Source organism: Limanda limanda, chromosome 12, assembly GCF_963576545.1.
Source record: "Limanda limanda chromosome 12, fLimLim1.1, whole genome shotgun sequence".
Lineage (NCBI taxonomy): Eukaryota > Metazoa > Chordata > Actinopteri > Pleuronectiformes > Pleuronectidae > Limanda > Limanda limanda.
In genome coordinates, this window is record NC_083647.1 from 22,103,091 (window position 1) to 22,131,064 (window position 27,974).

Below are 27,974 nucleotides of genomic sequence, written 5' to 3' on the forward strand. Positions count from 1 at the left end.
TGGAATTTCTTTAATTTTGGATTTGCTAAAGTTGTTTACATTGACTCTCTCATTAACTTTCAGAAAAAAACAACACATATTTTTTTATCCTGCTGTTGAAATAGAAAGTAACTTTCACTGTTTGCTTAATATTTTCACTTTTCTTGTCCCCCCCCTCATCGCGTCCTATACATAGACTGTACGGTCCTATACAGTCTACAGTCCTCTCTTGTCCGAGCCGCTCTTGAAGGCAGCAGCAGCTCACCGACAGTCTGTTGCTTTCCTCTTCTTCTTCTCCTCCTCGAACACTTTCTTCTTCTCTCGTTGTTTACGCGTCGCTTCGCTTCAGACTTCTCACCTGGACCGGAACCGGGACCTGCACCCACCGGGGCTCTTCCGTGAACCCGTCCAGCCGGGGGGGGGTAGGAGATGACATGTCGGCGCGGCTCTTCTCTCAGCTGCCGTGGTTCTTTGCGGGCTCTCGAAGCGACAGGAGCGGCTGAAGTTTCCTCGGTAACAAAGGGGCCCCCGGTTCTCTCAACTCCTGCGGGACACTCGACGCCGTTTGTCCGCAACACAGAATCGAACAACGACCCGGAGGCTGGAGGATTTAAAAATGCGACACCCGCTCACCTGGACTGTTAAAGGTACGTAAGAGCCAGCGGAGGAGCTAAGCTAGCTAGTTAGCATTAGCCCCAGTTGATGCTAAGCCCTCTAAACTCAGCTCACACATCCAGAGATATGTCCGGACCTGGACGTGGCTATTTGCTGGATCCTCCATATTCCTTGTTAATGTTAATCTTGAATTAATGTTGTTTTAGTGATGTTTGTTTTTAACTTGTTTTAATGTTTGAGTTCGAGGCCTAAGCAACTTAACTTTGGAGGTTTGGGGCTGAAGTGAAATCCAACACCGCAGTTGTTCGTGTGACAGATGTTATGGTCCCGGCGAGAATATCCACTTTTACAGAAGCACTTTTTTAAATACATAAATGAACACGTGTCACGTTTGATCAAGCATCATTTTTTGCACTTTTATTACTGGGGGGCTCATGTTTAACCCCCACCACCCCCTCCCTTTCCATGTGTTTCTCCACCAGGACCTGCAGCTTGGAGAAGGACCATCTGAGTAAAACTTCTGTCCAGGGACAACTTCGCTTACATCCCCCAAAAACCTAGCCTTTTCCGATTGGATCGAACCAACTCAATGTGAAGGGACCGTCTGGTTACAAGCCACCATGGATATCTTCCCCAGGCCCAGCGGTGAGATCCAGAGGAGGAACCCCCAGCACGACTTCGAGCTCATCCAGCGGGTGGGAAGTGGAACATATGGAGACGTGTACAAGGTACAGTGTGGGCCGACTGGTTCCCACAGCCTGTCATTACAGCCGGAGATGCCTCGGCTTCTCCACCACATGACCGATGGAGGCCTGTGTAGTTCCCGATTGCAAAGCGGAGTGTTGTCTGTCTCGTGGGTCGTGGAGACATGTGGTGAACACGTTTGACAGGAGCTGTGGAATCAGGGACACACATTCCTGTCGTCTTTTCAAAGCCACAGAAAACAACTCCCCCTGGCCGATAGCACATTCTAGGATGAACCGTGGATAGGGATCCGGCTGCGTGTTCTTTAAAAACTGCAGATTACTTAGATCACAACCCCTTATAATGTCGTATTTGCTCCACTTTATGTCACAATACCCAAATATATTCAGTTTAGTGTCATAGAAAAACTAGTTCAGAAGCTGGAGTCAATGAACTTATCAGTTCTCTGATATATTCATTGTAATATAAAGGACAAAAAGGGCATTTAACACTTTTGACAGGAGCTGTGGAATCAGGGACACACATTCCTGTCGTCTTTTCAAGCCACAGAAAAACCTCCTGCAGGCAGATAGCACATTCTAGGATGAAAGTGGATGGGGATTCGGCTGCGTGATCTTTAAAACTACAGATTACTGAAATCACAACCTCTCATAATGTCGTATTTGCTCCAATTTATGTCACAATACCCAAATATATTCAGTTTCGATAGATAGATAGATAGATAGATAGATAGATAGATAGATAGATAGATAGATAGATAGATAGATAGATAGATAGATAGATAGATTACTTTATTCATCCCCGTAGGGAAATTAAGTCGTCATAGCAGCCGGTATATTTGAATACAATAAAATACAATACAATACAATAAAAATAAAAAATATTGAGGTAGAAAGAATAAAAACAGAAACACAAGATAAATATGTAGATAAGGTGCAGTGGCAAGATGATGGTAATAGTACTGATGATATGATGGTAATGTTATTGTTAGACAGTATATAAAAATAGTACAGTATATATAGTATATCATATAACATAATATATATTTATATATTATAGTAATTATACCAATATAATAGCAGTATATAGTAATAATGGCAGCAACAGTATATATAATAATAATAGTAAATATAATAATAACAAAACCCAAATATATTCAGTTTACTGTCATTGAATAACTAGATTAGAAGCTGGAGTCAATAAACTAACTGATATATCACTTCTCTGATATATTCAGTGTAATATAAAGGATAAAAAGGGCATTTAACACTTTAGACTCTTAGGGAAACTGTGAGTTAGGTGATATTGTGATTTACCCAGATGTTGTTTTTCTGGTTGTTATGCTTAAAGGTGAACTGAAGCAATTTCCTGAGCCTGAGTGAAGTGATACTACATCTTAACTAAAACTACACCTTTCAATCTTTGCAAAGAAAGAAGTGCGAATACTTGTGAAATCCAAAGGTGCTGCTGCTTTATGTAATAGAGGAAACTGGAATATGTCGTAGAGAAGCAGTCAGCGTGATCCTGCAGTAAAACGTGATCAGATATCAGGAAATAAAGTCAGTTTTTTGTGAAGTCTGTACAGAAACATGACAGTTCATCCCAGCCGGTCCCAGCTCTCACTGGATGTTAACAAGCCGTGTTTGGCTTGAGAATTTCTCTTGTTTATCCGCCTGCCAACACACAAGCCGATGCCCCATCTGACCCAGTGTGTGATAGTTGAATCAGCCTGTCGAGGTCCCTCTCCATACAAAGCCTCTCTGGTCAGCCCACCCCCCCACCCCACACCCCCAGACAGGCCACCGGTGGAATGCAGCGCCTGGTATTCTCTCTCGGCTCGCTCGCAGGCTGAGGGCCGCAGCGCGCTGTAATTTGATCAGAGCTCTGTCTAAACACGCGTTTCACTAGGGGCGTGTTCGGCACCACGCTGACAGCGGAAACTCCTCTTTGGGAAAAGTCCTCCTTAGCTCTGCCGTGCACATTCGAATTTTAACGTGTCCTAGCTTCCAATTATGTTGGAGTCGCATCTTTTTTCCACTCTTTGTTATAACTGCTTATAATGATTAATTTTTCTTCATTAGTGATTCAAGATTCAAGATTTTTATTGTCATATGCACAGAGATAACATGAAGCAGTCACTGTGAATTAAATACTTGGGTCACAGGCTCTCTTTAAGCAATGCTCAGTAATTTCAACCCAAAATAGAAATAGTATAAAATAAAGAATAAAATAGAATATCAATAAAATAGAATATCAAAAATTTTAAATACAAAATAAAATATATATATCTTTCCAGATGAAGAGAAAAATAGAGCAACAATAGTTCAATTTGTGCAGTAGTGCTTTGCCCTCGAATCTCAGTCTAGATTATTTTTATAATATCCCTTTTTAAAATGCTGTATTTTGGGTAGAATTTTAATATTTTTAATTTTGGTGAGTGTGGTATTAATACGATGGAAAGAAAGAATCCTACAGTCGTCACTTTTACTTACTTTATCGATAAAATCTCTGATAACTAAGTCGTTTTTAATACCTCACAGCTCGGACAAACTTAGTAGTGGAAGTTGTGGAAAGTTTGGTGTAAAGAACGACTTTCTTCCTTATTGTGAATGTGATTTATCGAGTCCCTCTATCCTCACTGTAGTTAGCGTAGGTTTACGTAGACTTCAGGCACACCTGTTTTTCCCTGAGCCTGACCTGGTGATTGATCCTGTGTCGGATCTCGTCTGTAACAGGACAGACTTCTCCTCCTCTCAGACAGAGGCGTCTGAGGTTGTTAAAGTCGTCTTCGCTGCTGCATCTCGTATTCAGTCGGATTAAAACTTCCTCTTTTTTGGGGGGTTTAGCTCTGAGATGGAATTGAGCTTATTCAGGAAGCTTGACTCATATTGTTTGCAATCATTTGGTCATCACCTAAAGATAGACTTCCACAGCTGACAATAATCATTTAAGAAATCTCGCAGCTGAATGGACATTTCATAATATAGTAAATACACAGGAAAATGACTTTGCTATTCTGCAGACTTGTGGTTTTGTCTGGACAGTTTTTTATTTGTCACGTACTGTATCAGCTGCAGAACAAGTTTAAGCTCCCAGTGGGTTTCTGTTGATACGTGTGAATCACCAGCAACATTCCCAGTGTTGAAAGATGGCGGCGGCGCTGGAGGGTTTTATGGTTTATGGTTGATTTAGCTGCTCGTCACATCACGTCAGTCCCACGGATTATGGAGCCTCCCATCTTGACCTGGATTTGGAAGTGAAACCTACTTGGAATAAGGGCATCTCACACAGGATGGATGGATGCTTCTTAAAAATTTATTTCTTTGCATTCAGATGTTGACATGGTGAAATATTACACAGTTAAGCTTGTAGTGTACAAATATACTGAAGAAACTGAAAGAATAATATAAATGAAGAAGAATAACTAAGTCAGAGACTGAAAAATACCACAAGTCATGTGACAGGAGAGAAATATAAAAGTTTTGCTGACAGATGCTTTCCAGCCTCCTACTGACCAACAGATGACCTGTTGACCTCTGAGCAGGATGTTTGTTCAAGAGGACTTTTGATTTTCGATTTGATTTTTGATGGGAACTGTAGGAAATGATGGCAGATGTGAGAATGTAGTGGTTTGCCTGATGGAGGTGATGACATTCCTCGATAAATGACTAAAGCAACGACTCTCAGTTACAGTTCGTGAGGCTGCACAACTGAATTGTTGAACATTAATTTTCTATCACTAACTAGGTGATTCTTTCAGCAGTATAATCATTGTTTTGCATTTTTATTTAACAGATGAACCAGTTTTTATTTAAAGAAATAATAGTCAACAGTTTTGTTTTGCTGTTGTGTCTTTCAGGCTCGAAACATAGCAACCGGAGAACTTGCTGCTGTGAAGATCATAAAGTTGGAACAAGGTAAATATGATCATTTTTATCTGTTTTCATAGTTTCAAGAGAATAAATCCTGGCTTCATTTTTTTTTTCGTCAGAGCTGAAAAATCTGGTCTGGAAAACGAGTCTGTTATTTTCCAGGGGTTTTGAATGGAATGCATAAAAAAAAAGTACTCACTGAAAAATATTGTTGCACGGAGCCAATAAACACGACTGCAAATATTAATGTGTTGACAAACCCAGAACGCTTTTTCTTTTTCATGTGAAATGACCTGGATCTTTGAATATAGCGTTCGTCCTGCACTATATTTAATTTGGAGCAAAAAGTGGGTCATTTAAAAAATATAAATCATCGCCACCACTTCTATCGAGGACACATTGTGACATGATATTGTGAACAGGAGGAAAGAGGACATTTCTGATGCTGCCCTGCTCTGGGGTCTGTGCCGGTGCTGACCTAGTGGCAGAGCTAGTACGATCCAGATTAGTGGGATTACCAGGAGGACTTTGTCCCACCGGCAGCAACCAGACAGAGCTCAGCTGATTACTAGTCAGTGAGGGAAGAGATTCACTTGTGTTTGTTTTCTCTTTCACTCATCGGGTCACTGTGACGGTGGAAGGCTGCAAGTGAGAGGATGTGGGATTAATGGTGTGTTTCTGTCCAAAGTTTGCACATGATGTCGTCCACGGGTGTCTGTGTTTCATCAGTGAATTTCAAAGGACTGGTCTGAAATACGTTTTCACTGTGTCCTGATAGGAGTCTTGAGCATATTCTGCTGGTGTATAGGAGCACGGGGGGATTAGAGTGTGTGCGTGACGTGAGTAAAAGAAGCAGATCAAGAAGCTTAGCTGAGATAGAAGATAGACCAAAAGACTCAAGAAGGGAAACATTTTTATTGCCGTTTTCTTGCTAAATTCATAGGTAAAATATAATTAAGAGTAGAGAAGTAATAACAGGTTGTAAAGTTAAGGTTTAAAAACACTAAACATTTCCTCAGACTACATGAATTTCGAGCTGATTTAACCCAGATCAGGTCTCTCAGAGAATCGAAGGAGAAATCTGGTCTGCAACCTTGTTGGGTTCCGATGTCCGACCGAGATTATCTGCTGAGGGGTTACAGAGCCTTTCTTTAATCTCTCGAGCAGAATCATCAGGGATCCGCAATAATTAACCACAACAGCCAATGAGAGCTACCGATAGACCGGAGCATCTGACGGTGCTGTCAAGCAACGGATAACATTCTGAGGCTAACTAACGTCAGCTAGCATGCTAGTGTTAACAGATATTATAAATGACAATAAGAATTTCAGGTGAAGAACAGAACCAGTTTTGGCCGTGTCTCTCTGACCATTTTCTTATCCAGACTCGTTTAGCACTTTTATTTATTTAACCTTGAAGTCCAGGCCATTCCCCATGATGCAACATGAGAGATGTAAGGTGGTGTCTTGCTGCCTGTGGAGCAATAGTCTCAATAATATCATGTAGTGTGTGATGAGCCATTATTTTCTCGTAGTGATCCAATCTATGTTCAAGAGGTTTTTAAAACTCCTCTAGTCTGACGTCAGCTTTGGAGCAGTTTGGAAGTTTTTATAGGGAAGATAGATTTATCCCACGTTCCTGCACATGTACACAAGTTACAGCATGGCCCTGTCAAACACATTAACTCATTTCTATTTGCACTATTCGTATTTGCACTCTTCATATTTGCTTTATCCTTCCTTGAGATAAAAACAGGCATTACCCCAGCCCAGGAGATCTTGTTCAAGCAGGATTCTCATTCCTCTTCCCCCTGCCTTTTGCGAGTCACTCCTTTCTGTGCTAGAGGTAAACAGCTTTGGGCGGACCATCAGATCAAACTGGTTTGACCAGGAGTGACGTTGGTATGAAGCAAAGCGACCGGGAGAGAAAGGAGTGGTGAAGCCCTCTGCCTGCAGGGGCCAGGGGGGGCTGAGCTGCTTAATCTGATCTACTGGAGATGATATGATCAGTGAAGATCAAATCAGACTCAGTCTTCACTCACTGACCATTGAGGGAAACTTACAGTGGCCACTTATTTTACAAACTAACTCATCTATCAATACCTCTGTTCTTATTGCGCCAGTTACAATTTTCATTTCTTTTTTTCCGGGGTGGTCACTGAGAAGCTGGCACCAGCCGGCCGGCAATTTCCTTAAGAAATTCAACTACAGTCCATTTGGACGTGTCTCAGCATGACATTGGTCAAGAATTAACCTTTACTTATGTCCTTCACACTGAATTGAAACCTGAAAGTTGTGTTCAGCGAGCAGAGGGAAGCGCTCAGTCTGAGAGGAAGTGGCTACAAGCTCAACACACCAAGATATTTTTGTTTGTTGGACGAAGCATGTCACCTAAATTACACTCGCTCAAATTTTTGTGGCTTCTCGTACCATTTGCTATCTGTCAACAGATACATTTGAAAATGACTGATCAACAGCGGTTGAATCCTGAATGAATAACGCCGTAATTACAGACACAGCTATATGTAATTGTAACCAAATTAATGAGTTCCTCCGCAGTACCACTTACTTGTAGTATTTTGTAATGTGGCCAACACTCAGACGGAGACTAGAAATACTTCTCACATTTGTCATCATGGGGTTGAAGAACTAGCTTTTGTAAGACTAAGACATTCATTACATCATTATTATGACAAATATCGGGAAGTTATTTGTGGAAGAATCAAACTGACTAATACCTGCACCTCACAACTTTTCTTTATTCAGCTGCTCTCTCAACCTATCAGTGAATCCATTGAAAAGAAATCCTTTATGTTGTGATGTAGTCACTAGGGATGCAGGTATAGTTCGTTCTGATATCTGATAACATGACATTGCACAAGGCGTCTGGTGTTACTCCATAATTAATGGTGACATACTGTATGGTGCTCTTTCAGTTTTTCCTTCCTCTAATGTGTAATATAGCTTTTTTTTGTGAGTTTAAAAGTTCTGCAAAGTTCTCCCCCACAGAAACCAACGCATTAGAGCATGTTAATCTCTTCAATTATTAACACTCGATGAAAATTATTTGCCTGGATCAGATTATAATACGTCTCCTCTGAGTTAGAAGTTGGTTAATTAACAGCTCATGGAAATGTACCGGTTTGTTGTTTATCAGCTGAGTAGTCGTTGCACGTGTTGGCATTTCAACCAGACTCGAAAGAGGCTCTCACGTGACAGAGACCAACCTCTCACTGACAGACTGAAAAACAGGACCGCTGTACCGCAATTGCCTCACCGGGTGCAAACATTGTGTACTTAGAAAATGTGTCATGTTTGCCTCCAAACTTCCCCTGTATCACTTGGAACTGGCCTTCTGGTTTGTTGTCTGGAGCAACAAACTGTAGAAGGATACCGAAACAAGATTCCAGTTTTTGTTAAACTGGTGAAACTTCATTTAGCCATCATAAGAGCTTTGTTTTCGAAACACATCAGTGAGCAGCATTGACACTTGACGTCTTTGTTGATAGTAATTTCCACATCAATCACCGTGCAGCCTGCTGTTTTGATATCAATATTTTTGGTGTGGATTGATTTTATCCATTAGATTTGCTTCATCTGGACAGTTGCCTATGATGACAGCCTGGTGATAGACTGCTGAAGCTGGCAGAGTCTCGTAGATCTCAACCTCCTGTTAATGTATTCCAGGGACGTGTCTCGGTTCAATTGGGAGCAGCTGGGCTTACATATTTTTGTCTTCTGACTTCCTACTGGTTCGGATGTGTTAGACTGCTTTGCCGAACTGGAAAGCCGCCTGGATACGCGCCTACACCACATAAACTTAAAAAGTACAAGGTGTTCTTTCTGTTGTCGATAGCTGGTCTGCGAATTGCTGTATTTACATAGAGAGGAAATATTGAAATGTTCAGCCAGACATTCAAAGCAGTTTAAAGTTTTAGTGGCATATAAATGTGTCCTGGTTTGAAAGGGTTCATTTTGAAGCATCAGTAACGGTATTTAAAACTTATCTTGTAGTTTCAATCATTTTCTACAGCTTTATGGCCCGACTAAATCAAAAATCACACATGATTGGTGTATGGGTGGGCGGGATACTGTGGATTTCTTAAGTTTGGAAAATGAATGATTTTGTGGTGTCGTCAAAAACCTCTTGTGAGATGTTTATTTCTAAATGGAAAATATCTCATTAAGCATTAAAACAATTCTCTGTACAGAAAATGAAAAAATACAGCAATTTGCTCATTGGTGATTTCTCCCTCTGTTTCCAGGCGATGACTTTTCCATCATACAGCAGGAAATCTTCATGGTGAAGGAATGCATGCACCACAACATTGTGGCCTACTTTGGGAGCTACCTCTGGTAAGAGCCAACTCCGAAATAATCCTTCTTTGTCATTTGATTCTAACTGTTTTCTCTTCCCTTGCTGCCAGTTCGTGGAAGTCATACGTTAGTGTCTGAAGGATTTAATGAGATGCTGCCTGAAACTCACATGATGTATTTAATTACCTAGTCACACCTGTGTGTGAAAGTATGACTCAGTGTCCCGGTGCCGCCGAGGCCCTGCAGTGCCAGGATGCAGCTCTTGTGTTTAAACGGAGCCGGTGTTCTGTGGCTGGTATCTGAGAGGAAGTGGGGCAGCTCCTGCCCACCGCTGCCTCCGACATCCAGCAGGTTTAACTGGAATACGAGCCTCTGATCTGTTTCATGTGGCTGTTTTCCCTGAGAGATGCATGTCTTATCCCAGCAGGTAGGACTTATAAAGTCTGGCCACATAGAGAAAGAAAGGGTTACTGTAAAACGTTAATGAGCAACCCACCATGCATTAATTATTATAAATCTAGTTTATTCTTTGAGAAGAACCAGCAGTTTATATTCGGGGAAGTTTGAGTTTCCGTTCAGACATTTTTCCTCCTGACCCAAAATGATTTCCACATCCAGCTAAAAGATTGGAAAATCAGCACCGTGGAGACTGGGAAACTGGGGCAGTGAACAGTGTCTTCACCTCACAGAGGTCACAGCTTCCACTGGCAGTCATTTCAACACAGTTACAACAATCTTATTTTTAGATTCTTCTCTAAAGGGTTGACATGATTTTTCTACCCACCCTGCCCTTTTAATAACATGTGTTTGGTTTACGAGGTACATACACATGATTGTTACAAACTTTTTAACTTCATCGGTTTGTAAATCTGTGATCCTAATGTATTATTTTTTGTTGCTTTCTTCAGTCGAGAAAAGCTTTGGATATGCATGGAGTACTGTGGAGGAGGATCCCTCCAGGACATTTATCACGGTAAGGTTTGATTTTAAGATGAAGTCATAACATGGTTTTTAATACTGTTCATGTTTAAAATGAATCTCTTGCTTGTCTGTTGCAGTGACAGGACCTCTGTCAGAGCTTCAGATAGCATATGTCAGCAGAGAGACCATACAGGTATTTTTTACTTCCCGAATAATAACAAATTAGTATTTCAAAGTTTTAAATCTCAATTTAATTTACACTGAATGCATTTTTTGTTTTGTTTACAGGGTCTAGGATATCTGCACAGCAAGGGCAAGATGCACCGGGACATCAAGGTATTTTATGTTTTTTAAGATTTCAAAGGACATTTCCTCTATATTGTGCCAAACACACTTTGCCTCATACCAGCTCCAACAACATAATTCTAAACGTCAAAATATTCGAGAGAAATATGTAAAAAAACAATTAAAGGAAGACGAGTGAGACTAACAATACAGTTGCTCTTCAACGGTCCAGATTAGAGGCGTGTGATTTGGCAGCGTTGCAGCAGTGCAAACTGAAGTCACAGGAAGGGTGCGAGCGATGGTGTTACTTTCTGTAGTTCTGCGGTTGAGCCGATCACACTTGGTGCATATACACAGGCTGGAGCCTCGGCCTCGTGCGCTATCACAGGAGGTCAGGGCTGGATCTATTATCTTTAGTCAGCTCTACGGAGCGACCACTTCCTGTTTCCTCTACTCTCACCGCAGGATGCCACCCGAGAGACTGTCAGTCACAACCAGCAAAAACACCGTCAGTGGGTCAGTCAGAATGCTGTGGTACGGGTGTAACTCTACAGATCAGTCAGAGATCACACCAGTTTCAGATTCCAGATGTTACTGAAAAAACCCAACACATGATTGTCATGAACCAGTTTTGAAACACACTGAGTATTTTAGACCATGCATTTTATCTCTCAAAAATTAAAACTCATTTATTGGACTTTTTAACAGGGTGCCAACATCCTTCTGTCAGACAACGGAGATGTGAAGTTGGGTAAGTTGCAGTTTAACATCCTGATTCTCAAGGAAACAGAACAACCCCGTAGCTTTGAGTTACATGTGGATTACATAACGTGAAATGCCGCCTGTCCTTGTTACAGCTGACTTTGGAGTTGCAGCCAAAATAACAGCCACCATTGCCAAAAGAAAGTCCTTCATTGGAACACCTTACTGGTGAGTGTGTCTCCCTCATGGATACCTTCGATCAGGTCTGTCTTCTGTTTGTAACACCAGCAGAATACAGTTTGTCACAGTTAGGCAGAAGCTTCAGCTGAAAGGTGAAAGTTCAAATTCCCACAGCAGCTTGTTTTTGAGACAGACTGGATTCTTACTGTCACTGACCCTGACCTCTAACACACAGTCCAGGGTAGACAGACCAAACAGTTTTCCTCCAAACACAGTATCACATTTTAAATATCAGTTTTGGTCTTTACTTCAAGGAAGCCTCCTTCAGCAATCTTTCGTCTTGAATTCTTTCACTATATTTATCCAGGATGGCTCCAGAAGTAGCGGCAGTGGAGAAGAACGGTGGCTACAACCAGCTGTGTGATATCTGGGCCGTCGGCATCACGTCCATAGAGCTGGCCGAGCTGCAGCCCCCGATGTTCGACCTCCACCCGATGAGGTGTGTTTTTTTTTTTACTTTCCTCAAAAGTGATCGGTCAGAGCTTCCTCAAATGATTCTTAGGCTGCTTCCTGCTTTTGTGTTCTTCGAATGTTTCATCATGCCTTTTGATTACTTGAATGCTCATCCTGTTTCATTCAAGATACAGTTTATTTTTAGAAGAAGAAGGCGCAGGCATTTCCATTCTTTAACTTTTGGTTAGCCTGTTATTTACAAGTATATCTGCCTCTTTCATTCGGTCCAAACCACAACTTATGAGTTTCTTTGTCTTCCATAGGGCCTTATTTCTGATGTCAAAGAGTAGCTTCCAGCCGCCCAAACTAAAAGACAAAAACAAATGGTGAGTGTACCAGACTACACTTTACTTTGGCTTTAGAAGATTGGCAGTGATGAGAACTGGATTAAAACTAAACTATCTCCCCCAGGTCCACTGCCTTCCATAACTTTGTCAAAGTGTCTCTGACAAAGAACCCGAAGAAGAGGCCCACAGCGGAGAAGCTTCTATCGGTAATAAATCTTATTGTCTTGATGTTGAAACGTTCAAAACCAAATGTTTTGCAGCTTTGGAGAGGAACCTTCAAAGTAGTAAATGTTAGAAAACTCTCGGCTGTGTGTTCATTCCTTCAAGTAGATTATTCTTGTAGTTGCTGCTAGGATTCTGTTTATTTTGCTTGTTGAACAATTACCATTTTGTAAATTCTAAAAGCCTCAGGCACATATGGAAGTTTTCATTCCCACTAAATCTAGCAGTGTCTCAGTTTGGCTCAAAGAGCTTCTGTGTGGTTTGGCTCAGTTTCCAGCAGTTTGGCTTGCGTTCAGACACCAGTCAAAGTTTAGTCTTTCAATTTATTACTTCATTCCTTGGTATTTATCGAAGCTTTTTAATTATATTGCATTTGAAGGGCTTCAGTTTATTTCCGAGGAAGTAGTTCAGTCAACACCTGTTTTAAATTTTCAGGTGTCAGTCAAACTGTAAATACAGATTTGTGAAAAGATAGTTTTCAATTGTCATGAGCCCAGTGTGTGTCCTGGAGGACAGTCCCATCCTAATGATCCTGGCACCTGAAGCAGACAGTTTGAATTAATTTGTAGATTATGACTCTCTCTTTCTGCAGTGAGGTTATGGTTCTACTTCTAGTTTCATTGATCTCGTGTTTCAGGGACGCAAACAAATTCTTCATCAGTTTGGCATAACCCTGTCTTGTGTCTTGCAGCACGTGTTTGTGGGACAGACGGGTTTGACGAGGAGGGTGGCTGTCGATCTCCTTGACAGGATGAACAACCCAGACAACCATCAGCCTTACAGTGAGGTGGACGATGATGACCTGGAGGTAAAGTCGAATTCCATCACACATACTTCACAATAATGCCCTAACTCCAAGAACACTGTATATACAAACCTATCTGGGAATAAGAAATGTATTGACTGAAAATAATAGCACTTTCAAAAACAACAGCCTTAAAAACAGAAGCAAGTAAAAGAAAGTGATTTAAATATATAATCGGTGTCATAATCACACATTAAAATGGTTAAAAATACCATTACCATTTGCTCCTTCAATATTATTATTCCAACGGGACTCTGCACGACATGTGTGTGGCAGCCAAGGAGGTGGTACCACTGCCTTTTAAGAGACCATTGTGCTTTTCTCAGCCTGACAGCAGTAGCACTGTCTTGGCCCCGATGAATGAAAAACGCCCCAAAGGCTATTGACTGCATGCGATTGAGCTTGGTGCAAACAAACAGCCTCTGGGATGCATAATAATGTGACAATGCACAAGACACAGCTCAGAAACCCGCTCTCAGATCGGCATTTATCTTGGCGTGCAGGTTTCGGAAATGGAGTCACCAGGTTCTTTCCAAAGATGTGTGTCGTATGTCATGTTTCTGCCAGATGACTCAAGGCTGTGCAGCGTCATTGTTAATTATTTCACACAACTTTGCAACAGTTTTGTCGAGTGCTGCTGCTGCTGCTGTTAAAACCTACTTCCTTATCTCCACTCTTTGTTTCAGCCCCTCTCTGCCGTCAGACACACCATCCGCTCCACCAATAAACAAGCCCGAGCCGAGAGGACGCGCTCAGAGATCGACTGTAAGTGAACACAAAGATCACCACCAACCCCCACTCTGGTGAATCCGTCCTGTCGCTGGTCAGTGTGTCAGTCCCCCCCCCCGGCGGCTTGTCTGAGGGTCATCCCACTAATCCTGCTGCACTAACTGGCACTTGTCCAGAACACAGCATGTGGTAGTGTGTGTGTGAAAATAGCCCGGGGATTCACGGAAGAGAAAGTGGATTTGGTAGACATGTTGTTTTACAGTAGCAAGTAACCGCCCCTCATCTTTTACCTTAATAAATCATGTGAAATAGCTTGTCTGAAGGGTGACTTGAGGTTTCCGGAGGAATTAGTTTTTTCTGTTGTCGGTTCTGAATTTGGCAGAGGATGCAGCTTCAAATTTATAATCAATAATTGCCAACCCTTCAGGGAAGTTGTTGTGTGTTTGTGTTGTCTTCAGTTGTTGTTTGGAAGCTGTGTCGTGTCATGTCATGTAAGGTCGCTGTAGTAACATTCCAGTGGTGAGCTGCGTCCTTATTATTCGTATTTCCAGTTACCCGTCCTCTGCTTCCTTGTGTTCTGTGCTTGTTTGTGCTGTGATCGTTTGAGCCACATGTTCTTCCTGTGTGGTTTCATCTTTATATCTCACAATTACGTCTGACTTTCCCTCCTACATGAAGCAAACAATGGGACACACCAAGGAGGGCCATGCTCAAGTCCTAGCTTCACTGGGGGACACAGGGGGGACGAAGGTTAGTGACAGTGTAGTGAGACGGTGTGTGTTTGTATGAATCCCCAGCTCCCTCCTACCACTTCCTGAGCAATGTAGCAGAAAACAGAACTAAGTGTTTTTGAGTGGTACTAATAAGAGCCCCTGTGCATGTGGTAGCTGCTTACTGTGGCTTTAGCTTGCATAAGGTGGAATAACTTGGTCATTGTGACATCATAGATCAGACCTGGTATTTACATCCATCCGGAGTGATCGGATCACAAGTGGTCAGCGCTAAGCACAGGTGTGAACTAGAGTTCCTCATGGGTTCAGAGAAAACCAGAAAATACGCAGAATTGTTCCATTCAAACTCAGCCTGCCGAACTGAGAAACAAGCACATGCTTTTATCAGGGCTGTCAGACCCGGGACCAGGTCTTCTCCCGTCCAATCGGTTATTACACATCGTGTGATACAGACCAGGGCCCTACGAGAAAAGAACAGGTCCTTTATAAAACCTGGATCTGAACCTGTACAGGACCTGGCTAGACCCGATAAGACAAAGTGTGAAAGCAGCTAAATGCGTCGTCAATGTGTCTGATCACATTCAGAGGTGATTCATTCACCTCCTCCTGACACTGCTTACTCTCTTTCTCTCTCTCTCTTACGCTGATACACAGACACACACCGATAAACACACACAAACATTGTCATCAGACTCATTCTGAAAACGCAGACTGGGTAAAACAACATCATTTGGTCTTTGTGAACGCAGACGACACCCAAGGTTATTTGCAGAAGGAGCAGTGAGGTGACCTCATTAGTCACAGACACATTCAGGATGCATTAATGCCAGGTGTAAACACACGTACTTAGCACTGACCACGTGTGATCAGATCTCTGAGAACGGACGTTAACACCAGCTCTTAACACGGCCTTAGTTCTTGTCAGACTGTTTGTGGTCAAATTGCACTGAGACGACTAATAAGACCTAACAAGGAAGCCAAGTTGGGCTCCACGTAATTCCTCATCGTCTCAAATGTTTTGCTGAAGGTTGGCTTCGTAGTTCCGTCTGTGACTCACCCATTCACTGTTATCTGTGTTTTAAATACTTCAGCGCGGCCACAGTATCAACATACCTCAAGCAGAAATCCCCCCCCGGAAAAAGAGGGTTTGAATTCTCGGATAAAAAGTTTCTTTGTTAATGAGAAGCTGATTATGTGGGAGAGTTTATTGGCAGGTCGGTGGATTTCTTCCGCTCTTACGTGGCTGCAGCAGGATCACGTCATGTTTACACTGGACACGACACCCGTCTCCTCTGTGGGATCCACTGTTTGACAGAATCTGACCTCAAACATAAACCAAGACGAATCTGCTCCGTTATTTATTTGCAATTCTTTGTCGTTTTTACTAATATTTCGGACCTGGTCAGTGTCAGTTGTAATCTGTGTTTGTCTTTGGTGATTGACTCGTCTTCAGGCTGCAGACCAAACACTTGCATAGCAGCTCAATTAATCAATGAAAGGTCCTTGTGGTGTTTTGACAGGTGTGTTGCAATGGAAGCCGTTGATCTGCTTTTGCTTAATTCTTACTCAGGATTTTATATAAGTGTTTTCCAAGGTTCCTGGTACTGCTCCCAAAGGCTTTGTGTGTCTTGAAGTGTTGGGTTCTGATGCCCTCTAGTGCCAAAGATGTGTGTAAAAAAAAAACAACACAACATCAAACAAGACTGACCACAATTTTTGTCTTTCACAGTCGACAAGGTCCAGTTTGAACCTCCACTCCGGAAGGAAACGGAGGCTCACTCTGAAATGGTGATAATTACATTCAGTTAAATCAATACTAGTATAAAAGTGCAATTTTGTGTTTATGTTTGTCATCAGTCAAGTTTTATGCGATTGTTCAAAAAGAAAAATATATATACCCCTTAATTAAAGAATGCAGGTATTTACTAATTCTATTTTTGTACATGTGTGCCTTTCCACAGGATGTGTGTAAAGATAATGACTTCCCTTCCCCCTGGAGTCCCTTTGCAGAGGGAGGAAAAACAACCAGGTGAGCCATGGAAACTGTTGTCATGGGAACTGCTCCTATTTACCCCCTGCTCTCGCTCTCTCTCTCTCTCTCTCCTGCTCTCTCTCACTTACCCTCACTTGCCCTCTTCACCTGGGTTATTTATCTGATGGATGCTTCTCTTGGGATTTTCTCCAGAAACCAAAAACAAATGCAAGGTTCATGTTTTGTGTCTGTATTTATTCCACTTCTTTGGAAACACATATTTCAAGGATTCTCACCAATGGATGGTGTTGAATCTAGTTTATGAGAGATAGAAAGACCGCGGAGGCATGTTAGTCGTCACATTGTCTTCCTCTATCTTCTGTAAACTAACATCCACTGATTGAAAATACATTTTCCCGTGGACCCTCCTCCCTGTGTCTCACATTAACCTGCTCACTCAGTGGAGCTAACCTGTGTCTGTGCATGAACTCCCTCTCCCACACCTGCACTGTGAAATGTCACCGTGGCCTTTAAGAGGTTAAACTCTTGCTCACTTGTCCATGTGCTTTTGACTGTTTTTTTTTTCTCCCCCCCACTTCTCTCTGTCCTCGTTCGGCTGTCGGTCTTCTCTCTCTCTCTCGTCTTGTCCCTCCAAGAAGCCTTCTCGAAAGCGTTGAGGATGAGTTGTTCCAACGGTAACACTAACACTGCGTGTGTTGTAGTGCTGTAAGCCATCCACCCTACCCCTCGCTTGGTCATCACCATGTTTGCAGTGAGCTTTAGCATCCATCCTCTCAAATCACCCACCCTGACAACTCTCCGTTTACCATTTGTGATCTTAACTCTCGATCCAAACTGTACAAACTGCTGCACGCATGAATCTGAGGTCGGTAGGGAAGTGTGATGTAGAAAAAGGCTGGAAAATACTAATAAAATCTGCCTGTTTGTGAAGATTCAACCCTTAACAAACACACAAGCCTGCACTTTTATTCCCAATAGTTTAAAAGAAAAGGTTTCTAAATACTTACATCACCTTTCAGAGAACTTAGTTAAAGTTGGGTCACTGAGCTTTAAAGCTAATTTCATGGATTACTGATTAACGTGACAGCTTTTATTTAACCTTCTGAAAGTTGTCTGCAGGCCTTGGTTTTGGTCCATGTGTTATTTTAAGCTAATGTCAAAGTCAATAAGGAAAGTGATGATGGACCTGTTTGAAGGTTTTGTACTAAGACAAACAAAACTATTAAAATAGCTTCAGAAATGTATACATTTTTGTGGTTTCCAGAGCAAAGTGGATCCCGCACATTCCACCTCCATGTTTCTCCTTCGCCTCATGCTCACTTTATGTCCAAGGAGGGATTTCACATGAACATTTGCTCCATTTACGTCCCTCCTCCTGAGCTCTGATTGCTCTTATGTTCCACACTGATTCCTTTGTTTCCTGCAGGGGACACATGGCCCATCTTGAAGACGCATTTGAAGAAGTAGAGCTGTGAGTGACAGTAATAGATTTCAAATGTCATCATAAACGCACAAATATTCCTTTTGTAGTTTTTCTGAAAACACTTCTATTTCAGGTCAACTCTCAAGCCTGGACTTCCTCCTCCTCCTCTGCCCCCAAAGGTGATGACTAAAACTATTTCAAAAAGTTACTATTCACATTCATCCAGTTCTACACTGCTAGTCCATAGTATACAAATTCAAAGTGTATGTGTTGCGAAGGGCTTTGAATGAAGATCAAACTATTTTCAGTCTGCCCCTCATCCCCAGCCCCGGCTCAACAGTTCGTCGGAGGAGATCGGTCTCAACGAGGAGAGGTCTCTGACGGTGCGGAGGTTCCCGAACTCGGAGAACGGCCCGAGTCAGGCGGTTCGCAGACAGAGCACACCTGAGCAGGGAAACAAGGTGGAGAACTCGTCTCAGGATTTTCTCTCTGTCAGCGTCAGCAGCCCTGGGATCCTGTCTCATGCCTCCGATCCTGGTGAGTCTCGGCTGAATTTATACACACCTATGTACAGTAACCTGTTGGGTCTGGTGTCTGCTGTCATTCTTAAAGTCGGTTTCTCAATGAGCACTTACTCTATTTTTTACAAGCTCTCATTAAACCTGAATGTAAAGGTAAGAAAGCCTCATGTAAATGTATGTGATCTTGAACATAGATTCTGTGTGTGTGATTAGTAGTTATGATACAAATCTAATTATCCGTTCACCGTCTCTCTGACAGATAATGACTCGGACGGCAGCGTGAATGGAGGCAGTCCCCAGCCTCCACCCAACCAGCAGCATCGGAAAGAGAAGAAGGAATTCCCTGTGAGTTTAATGACCTTTCACTAATATATCATGTTACATTCTGGATTTCTATCAAGATCGCCACACTTCTCACTTTTATTTTCATTGGGTTTTAAGATGAAAATGTAATCAGTGGTTTTAGAACCTATATTTTAGATGTGGAGAGTTTCCAATTGAGATGGCTGATCTTGCGCTGAAACCTCAAATATGTTTTTCCCTTGTAAGATCCAAACCAGGGATGGTTAAAGAGGAACTTTTTGGCGTCCAGTCCAGCTCAACATTTAATTGACTTTGACAGAACACACACAAAATAACAGTCCACATTGTTCTGGATCCTTGTTGAGGCTGAAACTAAATCAGGCAGCGACATTTAAAGTCATTGTTGCTTTATCGGTTCTGCATCTACACTGTCTTGTTTTTTATGTTTCCTCTGCTCCTCCTCAGAAACCAGCCATCAACGGACTGCCACCCACTCCTAAAGTACTGGTGAGTAAATCATCTGCACTGTCGCTCACACTCTTTGCTCTTCGCTGCTGACGTGGATTCACGGGCACTGTTATTAATCTGTTGTCTGAAATGCTGCTGTACATTCTTCAGATATTTGGGGTCCGCAGAGCTTTCAGCTTTGTGGTTGCCTCTGCTCCGCTCGGCTCCAGCTTATTAAACCTTGGCTGACGTTGTAGCGCTTCACTGATCCAGAAACTGCCTGTTTTGCTTTTTCAATGCAGATGGGAGCCTGCTTCTCTAAAGTGTTTGATGGTTGCCCGCTGAAAATCAACTGTGCCACATCATGGATTCATCCAGACACCAAAGGTACAGCTTCGATCCCCAAACACCACACACAAACACAAACACACATAATTAACATGTTTTATTAAAGCCAACAATTTGTTTTTCCTTCTAGATCAGTACCTCATCTTTGGGACAGAGGATGGAATCTATACGCTGAATCTTAACGAGCTCCATGAAGCTACAATGGAGCAGGTAACGGCAAATGCATTCAATTTGAAGGTTTCAACAGAAAAGCTTATTCACTTTGAATGGGGGGAGGTCTTGCAAAGCTGAGTTACAGCCAATCAGATCCTGTTTAAAAGAATACTGAGGCCACCAACCAATCAAATCACGTTAATACGAAAGAAAAGGCAGCTGGTGAACCTGGTGTGTGTTGTGGATTTTATTTTAACGCATACTTCTTTTTAGCAGTGTAATGATAGCTAGCTTAGTACGTTAGACTGTCGGCTATTTCGTGTGTCCCAATAATAAAATAGATGCGGTAGTTATTGGATCCATTCCATACTCTTAAATCTTCTTTTTGTATCCCTCTAATTAGAGTCCCATGTTTGCTTCTTCAACATGTGTTTAAATCTGAAGCAGACCTGCTGTTCTTTGTCATGGTTGCTAAGCCATTATTAGACACTTAACAGGAGGTTCAGCGAGCGCACAATTGTCTAATTAATGTCGCTCCGCTCATTCAGAGCTGAAAACCACAGCTGAAAAGTGATTGTCATATTTGTTATCCCCTCAGCTGTTCCCGAGGAAGTGCACATGGCTGTATGTTATCAACAACAACCTGATGTCTTTATCTGGTAAGTGATGGACCTTTTAACAGCCTCCTGCTTCACCGGCCACTGTCATAGCCTGCCGCTCCTTTGTCCCGTGTTATCTGGCTGCCCCTGAAGGCAACACGGCCGCTCCATGTCTGCAGCCCTGAAATAACTTTCTTTTGTTTGCTATGAGAAATACTGTGACTCACGAGTGATGCATCTGACTTTACAGCCTGTTCCTCTGCTGAAGAACCGCAAATATACTGATATTTGTAGGTCACAATGTTTACTAGCAACAAAAGTACGAGGAGTGAAACTCAAATCATCCATCATTCGAAACCAAAGAGAGAACAGAGCTCAAACCTTTCCCCGGTTTAACACTTGAGGATGGGATTACAAAGTGTGAGGTCTGCTTTCAGGTTTTACCTTCAGCAGTTTGCCCCTTGGTATACTAAGCCTCTGTTCTCTTCTCCTCTTCCCTTGGCCACTGTCCATCCTCCTCTCACCTGGCTTGATTTGATATTCTACTAACTGGCTTCATCAGAAGGTAATCATGCTTCACATCATCATGACACTTTTTTTTACTTCTGTTCACATCTAACCTTTCTACACGTGAAAGCTGCTTTGTGGGATGGAGGATTTTGTTGAGAACATTAATCATTTACCTCAAAAATGTTTATAGCGTTGTCTGTCATATTAAAAAAAGAGTATCTTTGATCTCTTGGCTTTGATTTCTAACTCACTTCTCGCTGCTTTTTAACCCATGAAGCTCTTCATTGAATGTACTGTGTTCTGCTCTAGGGAAAACCTTCCAGCTGTATTCCCACAACCTCATCGGGCTGTTTGAGCAGCTGAAGAAGCCTGGACTCGCTGCTCAGTTCCAGACTCATCGCTTCCCAGACAAAATTTTACCCAGGTGAGATCTTCAGCTCTTCTTTTGTCTCATTTATTGAATTCTGTGAATTCTGTCACGTTTGTGATAAGGTGACGACTCTGCTTCTCTAACTCCGAGCACGTTGCTCCGCTCATGCTGTGCAGTGTTTTTGTGCCTCGCTGTCCACCATCATGACGAATGTTTGTGGCGGGAGAGAAAAAGGAGAAGTGCCGGCCAACTTCCCTGATTATAGACGTCATCAGCGCCTTTAAGACTGTGGTCACAACAACCTGCCTGTTTTCTCTCCTCAGGAGGTTTGCCTTGACGACTAAGATCCCAGACACAAAGGGCTGTCACAAGTGTTGCATTGGTAAGTGGCCTTTGCCTCCCACCACTTATTTACTAACCCTTCCATTGTAGTAAACTGTCACTACACGAGGAACAGCTACTTATAGCCCTGTGTTCTTTTATGTTGTTTTCTGTAAACTTTTAAGACTTTATTATGCTTCAATGTGTGTGAAGTTTTATTAAATCAAGATTTTTTTCATTTATTAGAGTTGCTCCAGTCATTTGAACCAATGCACTTCTGATAGAATGGTTAACAGGCTTGATGGTATTGGCTTAATAATTAATTCATTGTAATTGTACAATTTTATGTAGCAAAAGTTTTATTTTTTTAATTCAAGCTCTATATATTAAGGTGTATTTTTTTTTCTGTAGAACGCATACAACCCAACAGTCCCCTTAAATTTGATTCCCTGTTTTTTTCCATCAATCATTATTACCTGGGAACTTTGTGAAAAGAAAAAAAAAATCCCCGTCATGCAACGTTAAAGAAAGTGAAAACAAATTCCTGGATCCACCCTGAAATGTGACAGATTCTTCCCTGACTCACACTCAAGCTTAGTGTTGATCATTCCAGGTGTTTTTTGTGTAATGCTGCTCACAGACAAACCATCAAATGCCAATGAAAACATAACCTCTATGGCAGAGGGAACAAATCTGTATTGGGAATGTTGGAAACGCCCAACATCCATTTTGTTCTGGCTGCACAGTTCAGTCCAGCTCCACTTGTCCCTCATGTCTTGTCTCTTCCACAGTGAGAAACCCGTACACAGGCCACAAGTATCTGTGTGGAGCGCTGCAGTCTGGGATTGTCCTGTTGCAGTGGTACGAGCCCCTGCAGAGGTTCATGCTCATCAAGGTCAGTTCACCATATCCTGTCTATCAGAAAACATTTAACTTTCAGCTCTGCCATACAATGTTTCTCCTAAGTGCATGTCTGTGTTTTTATTTTGAAGTCTAGCCATGTAGGGGAACTATGATCAGAAATCCACAGAGCAATTTTCTCTAAGCCCAACACCAATTAACTGATGTAGCTCCTAGCGCCTGTAGCAAAACATCACAAGCATTATGATAAAAGATGAAATAAGTCTCGTTAATGGTCGGAAAACACTCTCACTAACCTCTGTGTCTGTTCTCTCTTCCTGCCGCAGCATTTTGACTTCCCTCTTCCCAGCCCACTGAAGGTGTTTGAGATGCTGGTGGTGCCGGAGCAGGAGTATCCTCTGGTGTGTGTGGCCATCAGCCTCGGCACCGAGCCGGGTCAGGTGGTCCGCTTTGAGACCATCAACCTCAACTCCTGCTCCTCCTGGTTCACAGAGATGGGAACAAGTGAGTCAAACATGTAGATTTACTTTAGGAGTAGAGATTATACACAAACGATTATAGGGACTTCAATACTTAGACTGTTTTGACATTACCTGGGACGTTGGAGAACCTAATTTGTCACTAATACTTTTCCTTCCCACAGCGAATCAGCAGGTTGATGCAATCCACGTCACCCAGCTGGAGAGAGACACAGTGTTGGTGTGTTTGGACCGTACGTACAATCTCTTCTGAACAGTTTATATCTGTCAAACACACTTTACACTCATTTAGTTTCTATTGGTTCATTCTAACAGACTTTTCTTATTTTCTTTGGCAGAAAATTTGAAGATTGTTAATCTCCAGGGCAGATTGAAGTCCAACAAGAAGCTGGCGTCTGAGCTCAGCTTTGACTTCTGCATTGGATCTGTTGGTAAGCGTCCAGATAAATCCTAATGTCACTTTGGATCTGTGTAAAGAAATAGACGAATATGAAATGTGGAAAGTGGAGAGGTTTATGTCAGTTCCATCACTTTACAGGTGTAGAAAAAGAGTCCCAGCATGAAAAGTTGTCAAACCCACAGAAAAGTTATAATTTGTCTCCTCTCTTTTAACAGTGTGCCTTCAGGACAGTGTCCTGGCCTTCTGGAAACACGGCATGCAGGGAAAGAGTTTCAAGTCCAATGAGGTAAAATAAAACATAAACACTACAACTAAGTGAAATCTTGATTCACCAACACTGGTTGTAACTGTTCCATTTTTAATCGTTAAAAGCTGAACCTGTCTTTCAGTTTATTTCTACATTTATCTTTAGTTCAATGACATTTTGGATTTCCCCCATCGTCACTTTTGAAGAGTATTTTAAAAACAAAATGATAAATATATAGGTTTGCACTGACAACTGGAGTAGAAACTCTAAATGAAATTGGTCCCACCTCCATGAATTCACGCGACCTTGTTGTGCCCGTGAACAAACACCTCTGGCTCGGGACACAAAGACCCTGAGTGCTCTCTGTTCACGTGCATGGCGACAGGCCGGGGGGGGGATCCCAGCAGCTGAGCCCTCAGGTGGAGCCGGACAAAGTGGCTTTGTGTCGAGCGAGGTAACGCATTTGTCAGCTTTCACGGAGGGACTTGGTGTTGACCTGATCACGAGTCACGCTCCGCCGCACAATAACAGTTCAGGAGATCACGGGGAGGTGAAGCATTCTGTTTTTATGAAAAGTGATACTGCGGCCGGGGCCTCCCTTTCTGAAAGCTCTCCGTGTCAGACCTGGTCCTCGGATGAAACCGGAGTTCTGTTTTCAGAGTCCGTGCCCAGCGCGGCTTAACGGTTCTCCCATAGCCAGGATTTTTGAAATGTCAGCAGCCAATGCAAAATTCATGCTCAATCATAAACGAAACCTGTCACACAACAGCAAGCGACACTAAATTATTCAGCCTTTGTCTCGTAATGATTCCTCTGAAAAGCGAAGGCACTCAAGGGGGCCGGGTTATTGATCCGCGCCCGACTCGGTGGGCGCTCCTCCGAACACCCGAGACCTTGTTCTCGTTTAGACTCAAACGGATCAGATCTCCCCCGAGGCCGTGGACTCACACCTAGCAGGTGTCAGCCGCTGACTATCTCACATCTGTTGACAAGTTTTCATGTCATGACAACACATAGGAGGAGTGTGTTTTGAAGGGGCCGTTGTCTTTTCCCCTGGAAAGTGTCGGGCTACATCTTGTGACTGGAGCAGGTAGCCTGTGTGGACGGTACACAGTGTCACCGCGAGTCCCTGGAGACGGCACTCAGTTACCTGCCGTCTGTTTAAATAGCATGTTGACATTTTGTTGTTGAAGTCACAAGACGTGATCCGAATGTAAACACTCGTCCCAGCAGCAGCATTAAGAGACAAATAGAAAACGCTGGGTCAGGATTCACCCGGGCTGAAGATTCACTCGTCTTTTGTGAAACAGACAGAAGTATTTTGATATTTCACATTTTGCTTTTACACACGTACTTAACGACTTAAGATTTAAAAAGCAAGTGTCACTTAAACCTGTTGTCTTTTATTTTATTCCTAGGTGACGCAGGAGATTTCTGATCCAAGCAGAGTTTTCCGTCTCCTCGGATCCGACAGGTTGGTGCAGAGATCTTTCTTTATTAGTGCTCAGATTCTCACCCTTCTTGTTTTTTTAATCCTCATCCCTGTTCGTGTTCATCATCAGCCAAATTATTTCCATGAACCCACACACTGGTGATAATGGCCGTCCTCCCTTAGGTCTTATTGTTTTTCCTATTACCTGGAAACCAACAAACAAGCAGCTCCCCTCCTGCTGCTGGGACGTCTCTCGCTGCGCTGGCGTCCCACTGACGTGTTTCTGTCTCCTCTTCATGTTCCTCTTGCTCAAAACTAATCGTCTCAATGCATTTTACTCTCGATCTGACACCCGCTGTCCCCGAGTGACCCTGTGACATCATCCAATACTCCTCTCTGTGGATCTGGTGACATGAAGGTCACAGTCACACACCAAATTACAATTATTTTCATAATAAATGAATCTATTTACTAGTCTTGTGACCTATGGATTGATCCATTAATAGTTGATGCACGTAACAAGTTTAGGTAATTATTTACATCTAAAATACAAAAAACCAATGCATTGGTTTAGCTTTTCTCGTGCCTGTAATCAGCAAAAGCATCGAGCTCGGGTTGGAAACAAAAAAATAAAACCTGCTGGGTCACATTTTAAAAACTGGAACCAAATAATGTTTGTTTGAAAACTATTTACCGACCATGAACACGTAAGTTTCAACACTAACTGCTCTTCTTCTGCTTATCGATGAATCATCTCATCTGTAGACTGAGCAGAGTTTGATTTAACCCTCGTACAGATCTCAGGTCAGCTCCTCTCCCACAGTCACTCAGTCGGATGATGACTCCTGATGGAGCGAGTCCTCTCTGCCCAGCCCCCCCCTCCCTCTCCCTTCTCCCATGATTTATTCACTGCTGCCCAGGCACTGCCAGTCTGGTGTGAGTGTCCCTCCGTGCCTCTGTAATTTCATCTGATGGAACAGACAGTAGTGACTTTAGCTTCTCTGCTCAGCTGTCACCACCAGCAGACCGATGGCATCTCAAGACGCCGCCGCTGCTGTCATCAGCCTGTCAGTGAACGTGCCGTTTAACCAGTAACTTTGCCAAACTGGTCCCATTAACACGATGCTGCTGGTCCCAAAGCAGATCAATTAGAGCAACTTTCCTTTTAATCAGCCAAACCACAAACTCAACCTTTCAACAGGCTCATGGTGGTCGACATTCACCAACTGACTTCAGAATGTTGACGATTTGTAAAGGTGTTTGTCCGAGAGAGAGATGTGATGTTGCATTTTGTTCACTGAAATCTTTAAATCTTCATAACTATAAAACGTAAAAAAGAGTTCAGTCTTTTTTAAACTTTCTACCTTTATGCAAAAACAAGGTGTTCACGTTCATTTTCAAACCAGTGGCTCCCTGTAGGTAGAACAAATGATTCAAGGATCTAAAAAGCTCTGACATGGTTTTGAAAACTGCTGATCTTCAACGCCTCAGTGTTTTCTTTTGGGAAAGGAGCTCCCTTTACCTCAGACTTTCAGCTTTTTAACTGTTACACTCTCAAAACAACATCATATGTCTCCTTTACGAGGGTTCTTCAGACTATCTCTTCCATGCCGGTGCCACAACTCCTCCGTCTAATCCTCTGCTCCTGGTGTGTGTTTTGCAGGGTGGTGGTTCTGGAGAGCCGACCCACCGACAACCCCACGGCCCTGAGCAACCTCTACATCCTAGCAGGTCACGAGAACAGTTACTGATCCGTCAACGCGGACTGGACAGGTCTTAGAAGAGAATAAGATGCCTCAGTTTTGGGAGAATCTTTTGTTACTGATGGTGGGGATCGGCAGGTCAGTGAAAAGGGGGCGGAGCTTCTTCCGACTGGACCCACGAGCAGCCTTACACCAGCAACTGTAGCTCCCCCGAGAAAAACTGTTCTGAACACAAACCCGTTGTTATTTTTCCTTACTCATCTGTACTGTGGACTGACAGGTCATCTAGAGAATGAGAAACAAGTGCCATGATAAAAAAAATTCACAAGGATTTTTGTGATTGTATTAAAACGATTGGAGATTCTTGCTGTTAACGTCTGTAACGTGTCACATGATCACTGCTCAAGGAGAGATTTTTACAACTTCCTAGTCAAACTAATTGACCAGTTTTAACAGAACCTCATGAGCCATGTGGGTTATTTAAGCAATATTTATTAACCTCATGTTCAGTGATGTGTGTGATTGACAGACCGTGTGAGGATTAACTACCTAGTTCCCGAGCAGCTTCCGGTTATTTTCTACCGCTGTGTAATAAAGCCGCTTTATCTCTCCTGCTCTGCTGCATTATTTTTTTTTTTAGAAAGTGGACATAATGTACATGTGTTATTTTTCCCCCTTTACCCTCCTCTCTTTTATAGACCTTTTAATTCTCATTATTTGCACCATGTAAGCACTTTTGTACATTTTTTTTAATTTAAAATAAAAATGACAAAATGAGGGACGATGCTAGGTTTTGTTAACATCTGTCCATTCCCTTCGCGAGCTGTTCGATGTATGCTGTTTTTGTAATAAAAAACGCTGTTTTTAACAAGAACCCGTGAATGGATGCTTTCTTTATCTGTGTGTTTGTGAGTTGGCGATGACGATGTTGCGAGTCACAGATGAGTCTCTAATGAGGGGAAAAGGGGGGGGGGGGGACGAGTGGGTTATTAGTTTATTTC

The 27,974-nt window shown here is 42.5% G+C and overlaps 1 protein-coding gene across 2 annotated transcripts; it reads left to right on the top strand.

Moving 5' to 3' along the window:
* Positions 1-215: 215 nt before the first annotated feature.
* map4k5 (mitogen-activated protein kinase kinase kinase kinase 5) lies at positions 216-27,847 on the top strand. Of its 2 annotated transcripts, none has more exons than XM_061083219.1 (33): positions 216-626; positions 1,077-1,322; positions 5,159-5,216; positions 9,437-9,527; positions 10,397-10,461; positions 10,547-10,602; positions 10,698-10,745; positions 11,403-11,445; positions 11,552-11,624; positions 11,944-12,075; positions 12,353-12,415; positions 12,501-12,582; positions 13,290-13,406; positions 14,090-14,168; positions 16,593-16,651; positions 16,825-16,892; positions 18,283-18,327; positions 18,413-18,458; positions 18,588-18,816; positions 19,060-19,145; positions 19,569-19,610; positions 19,853-19,937; positions 20,029-20,108; positions 20,650-20,710; positions 21,470-21,584; positions 21,854-21,912; positions 22,643-22,746; positions 23,039-23,216; positions 23,356-23,424; positions 23,530-23,622; positions 23,807-23,877; positions 25,257-25,312; positions 26,934-27,847. In XM_061083219.1, the coding sequence occupies exons 2-33, from the start codon at positions 1,215-1,217 to the stop codon at positions 27,019-27,021; spliced, it is 2,649 nt and encodes an 882-aa protein (XP_060939202.1). In that variant the 5' UTR covers positions 216-626; positions 1,077-1,214; the 3' UTR covers positions 27,022-27,847. The 2 variants fall into 2 exon arrangements, with proteins under 2 accessions (XP_060939202.1, XP_060939203.1); XM_061083220.1 differs by having other exon boundaries at positions 18,606-18,816.
* Positions 27,848-27,974: the final 127 nt, after the last annotated feature.

What these genes read in the sequence shown, in the direction of transcription:
- map4k5 (XM_061083219.1), top strand. Translation starts at nt 1,215, where the DNA reads ATGGATATCTTCCCCAGGCCCAGCGGTGAGATCCAGAGGAGGAACCCC. An exon ending in CAACGGAGATGTGAAGTTGG is followed by an intron (nt 11,446 to 11,551) that starts GTAAGTTGCAGT and finishes TCCTTGTTACAG; the next exon opens with CTGACTTTGGAGTTGCAGCC. An exon ending in AGAGGTTCATGCTCATCAAG is followed by an intron (nt 22,747 to 23,038) that starts GTCAGTTCACCA and finishes TTCCTGCCGCAG; the next exon opens with CATTTTGACTTCCCTCTTCC.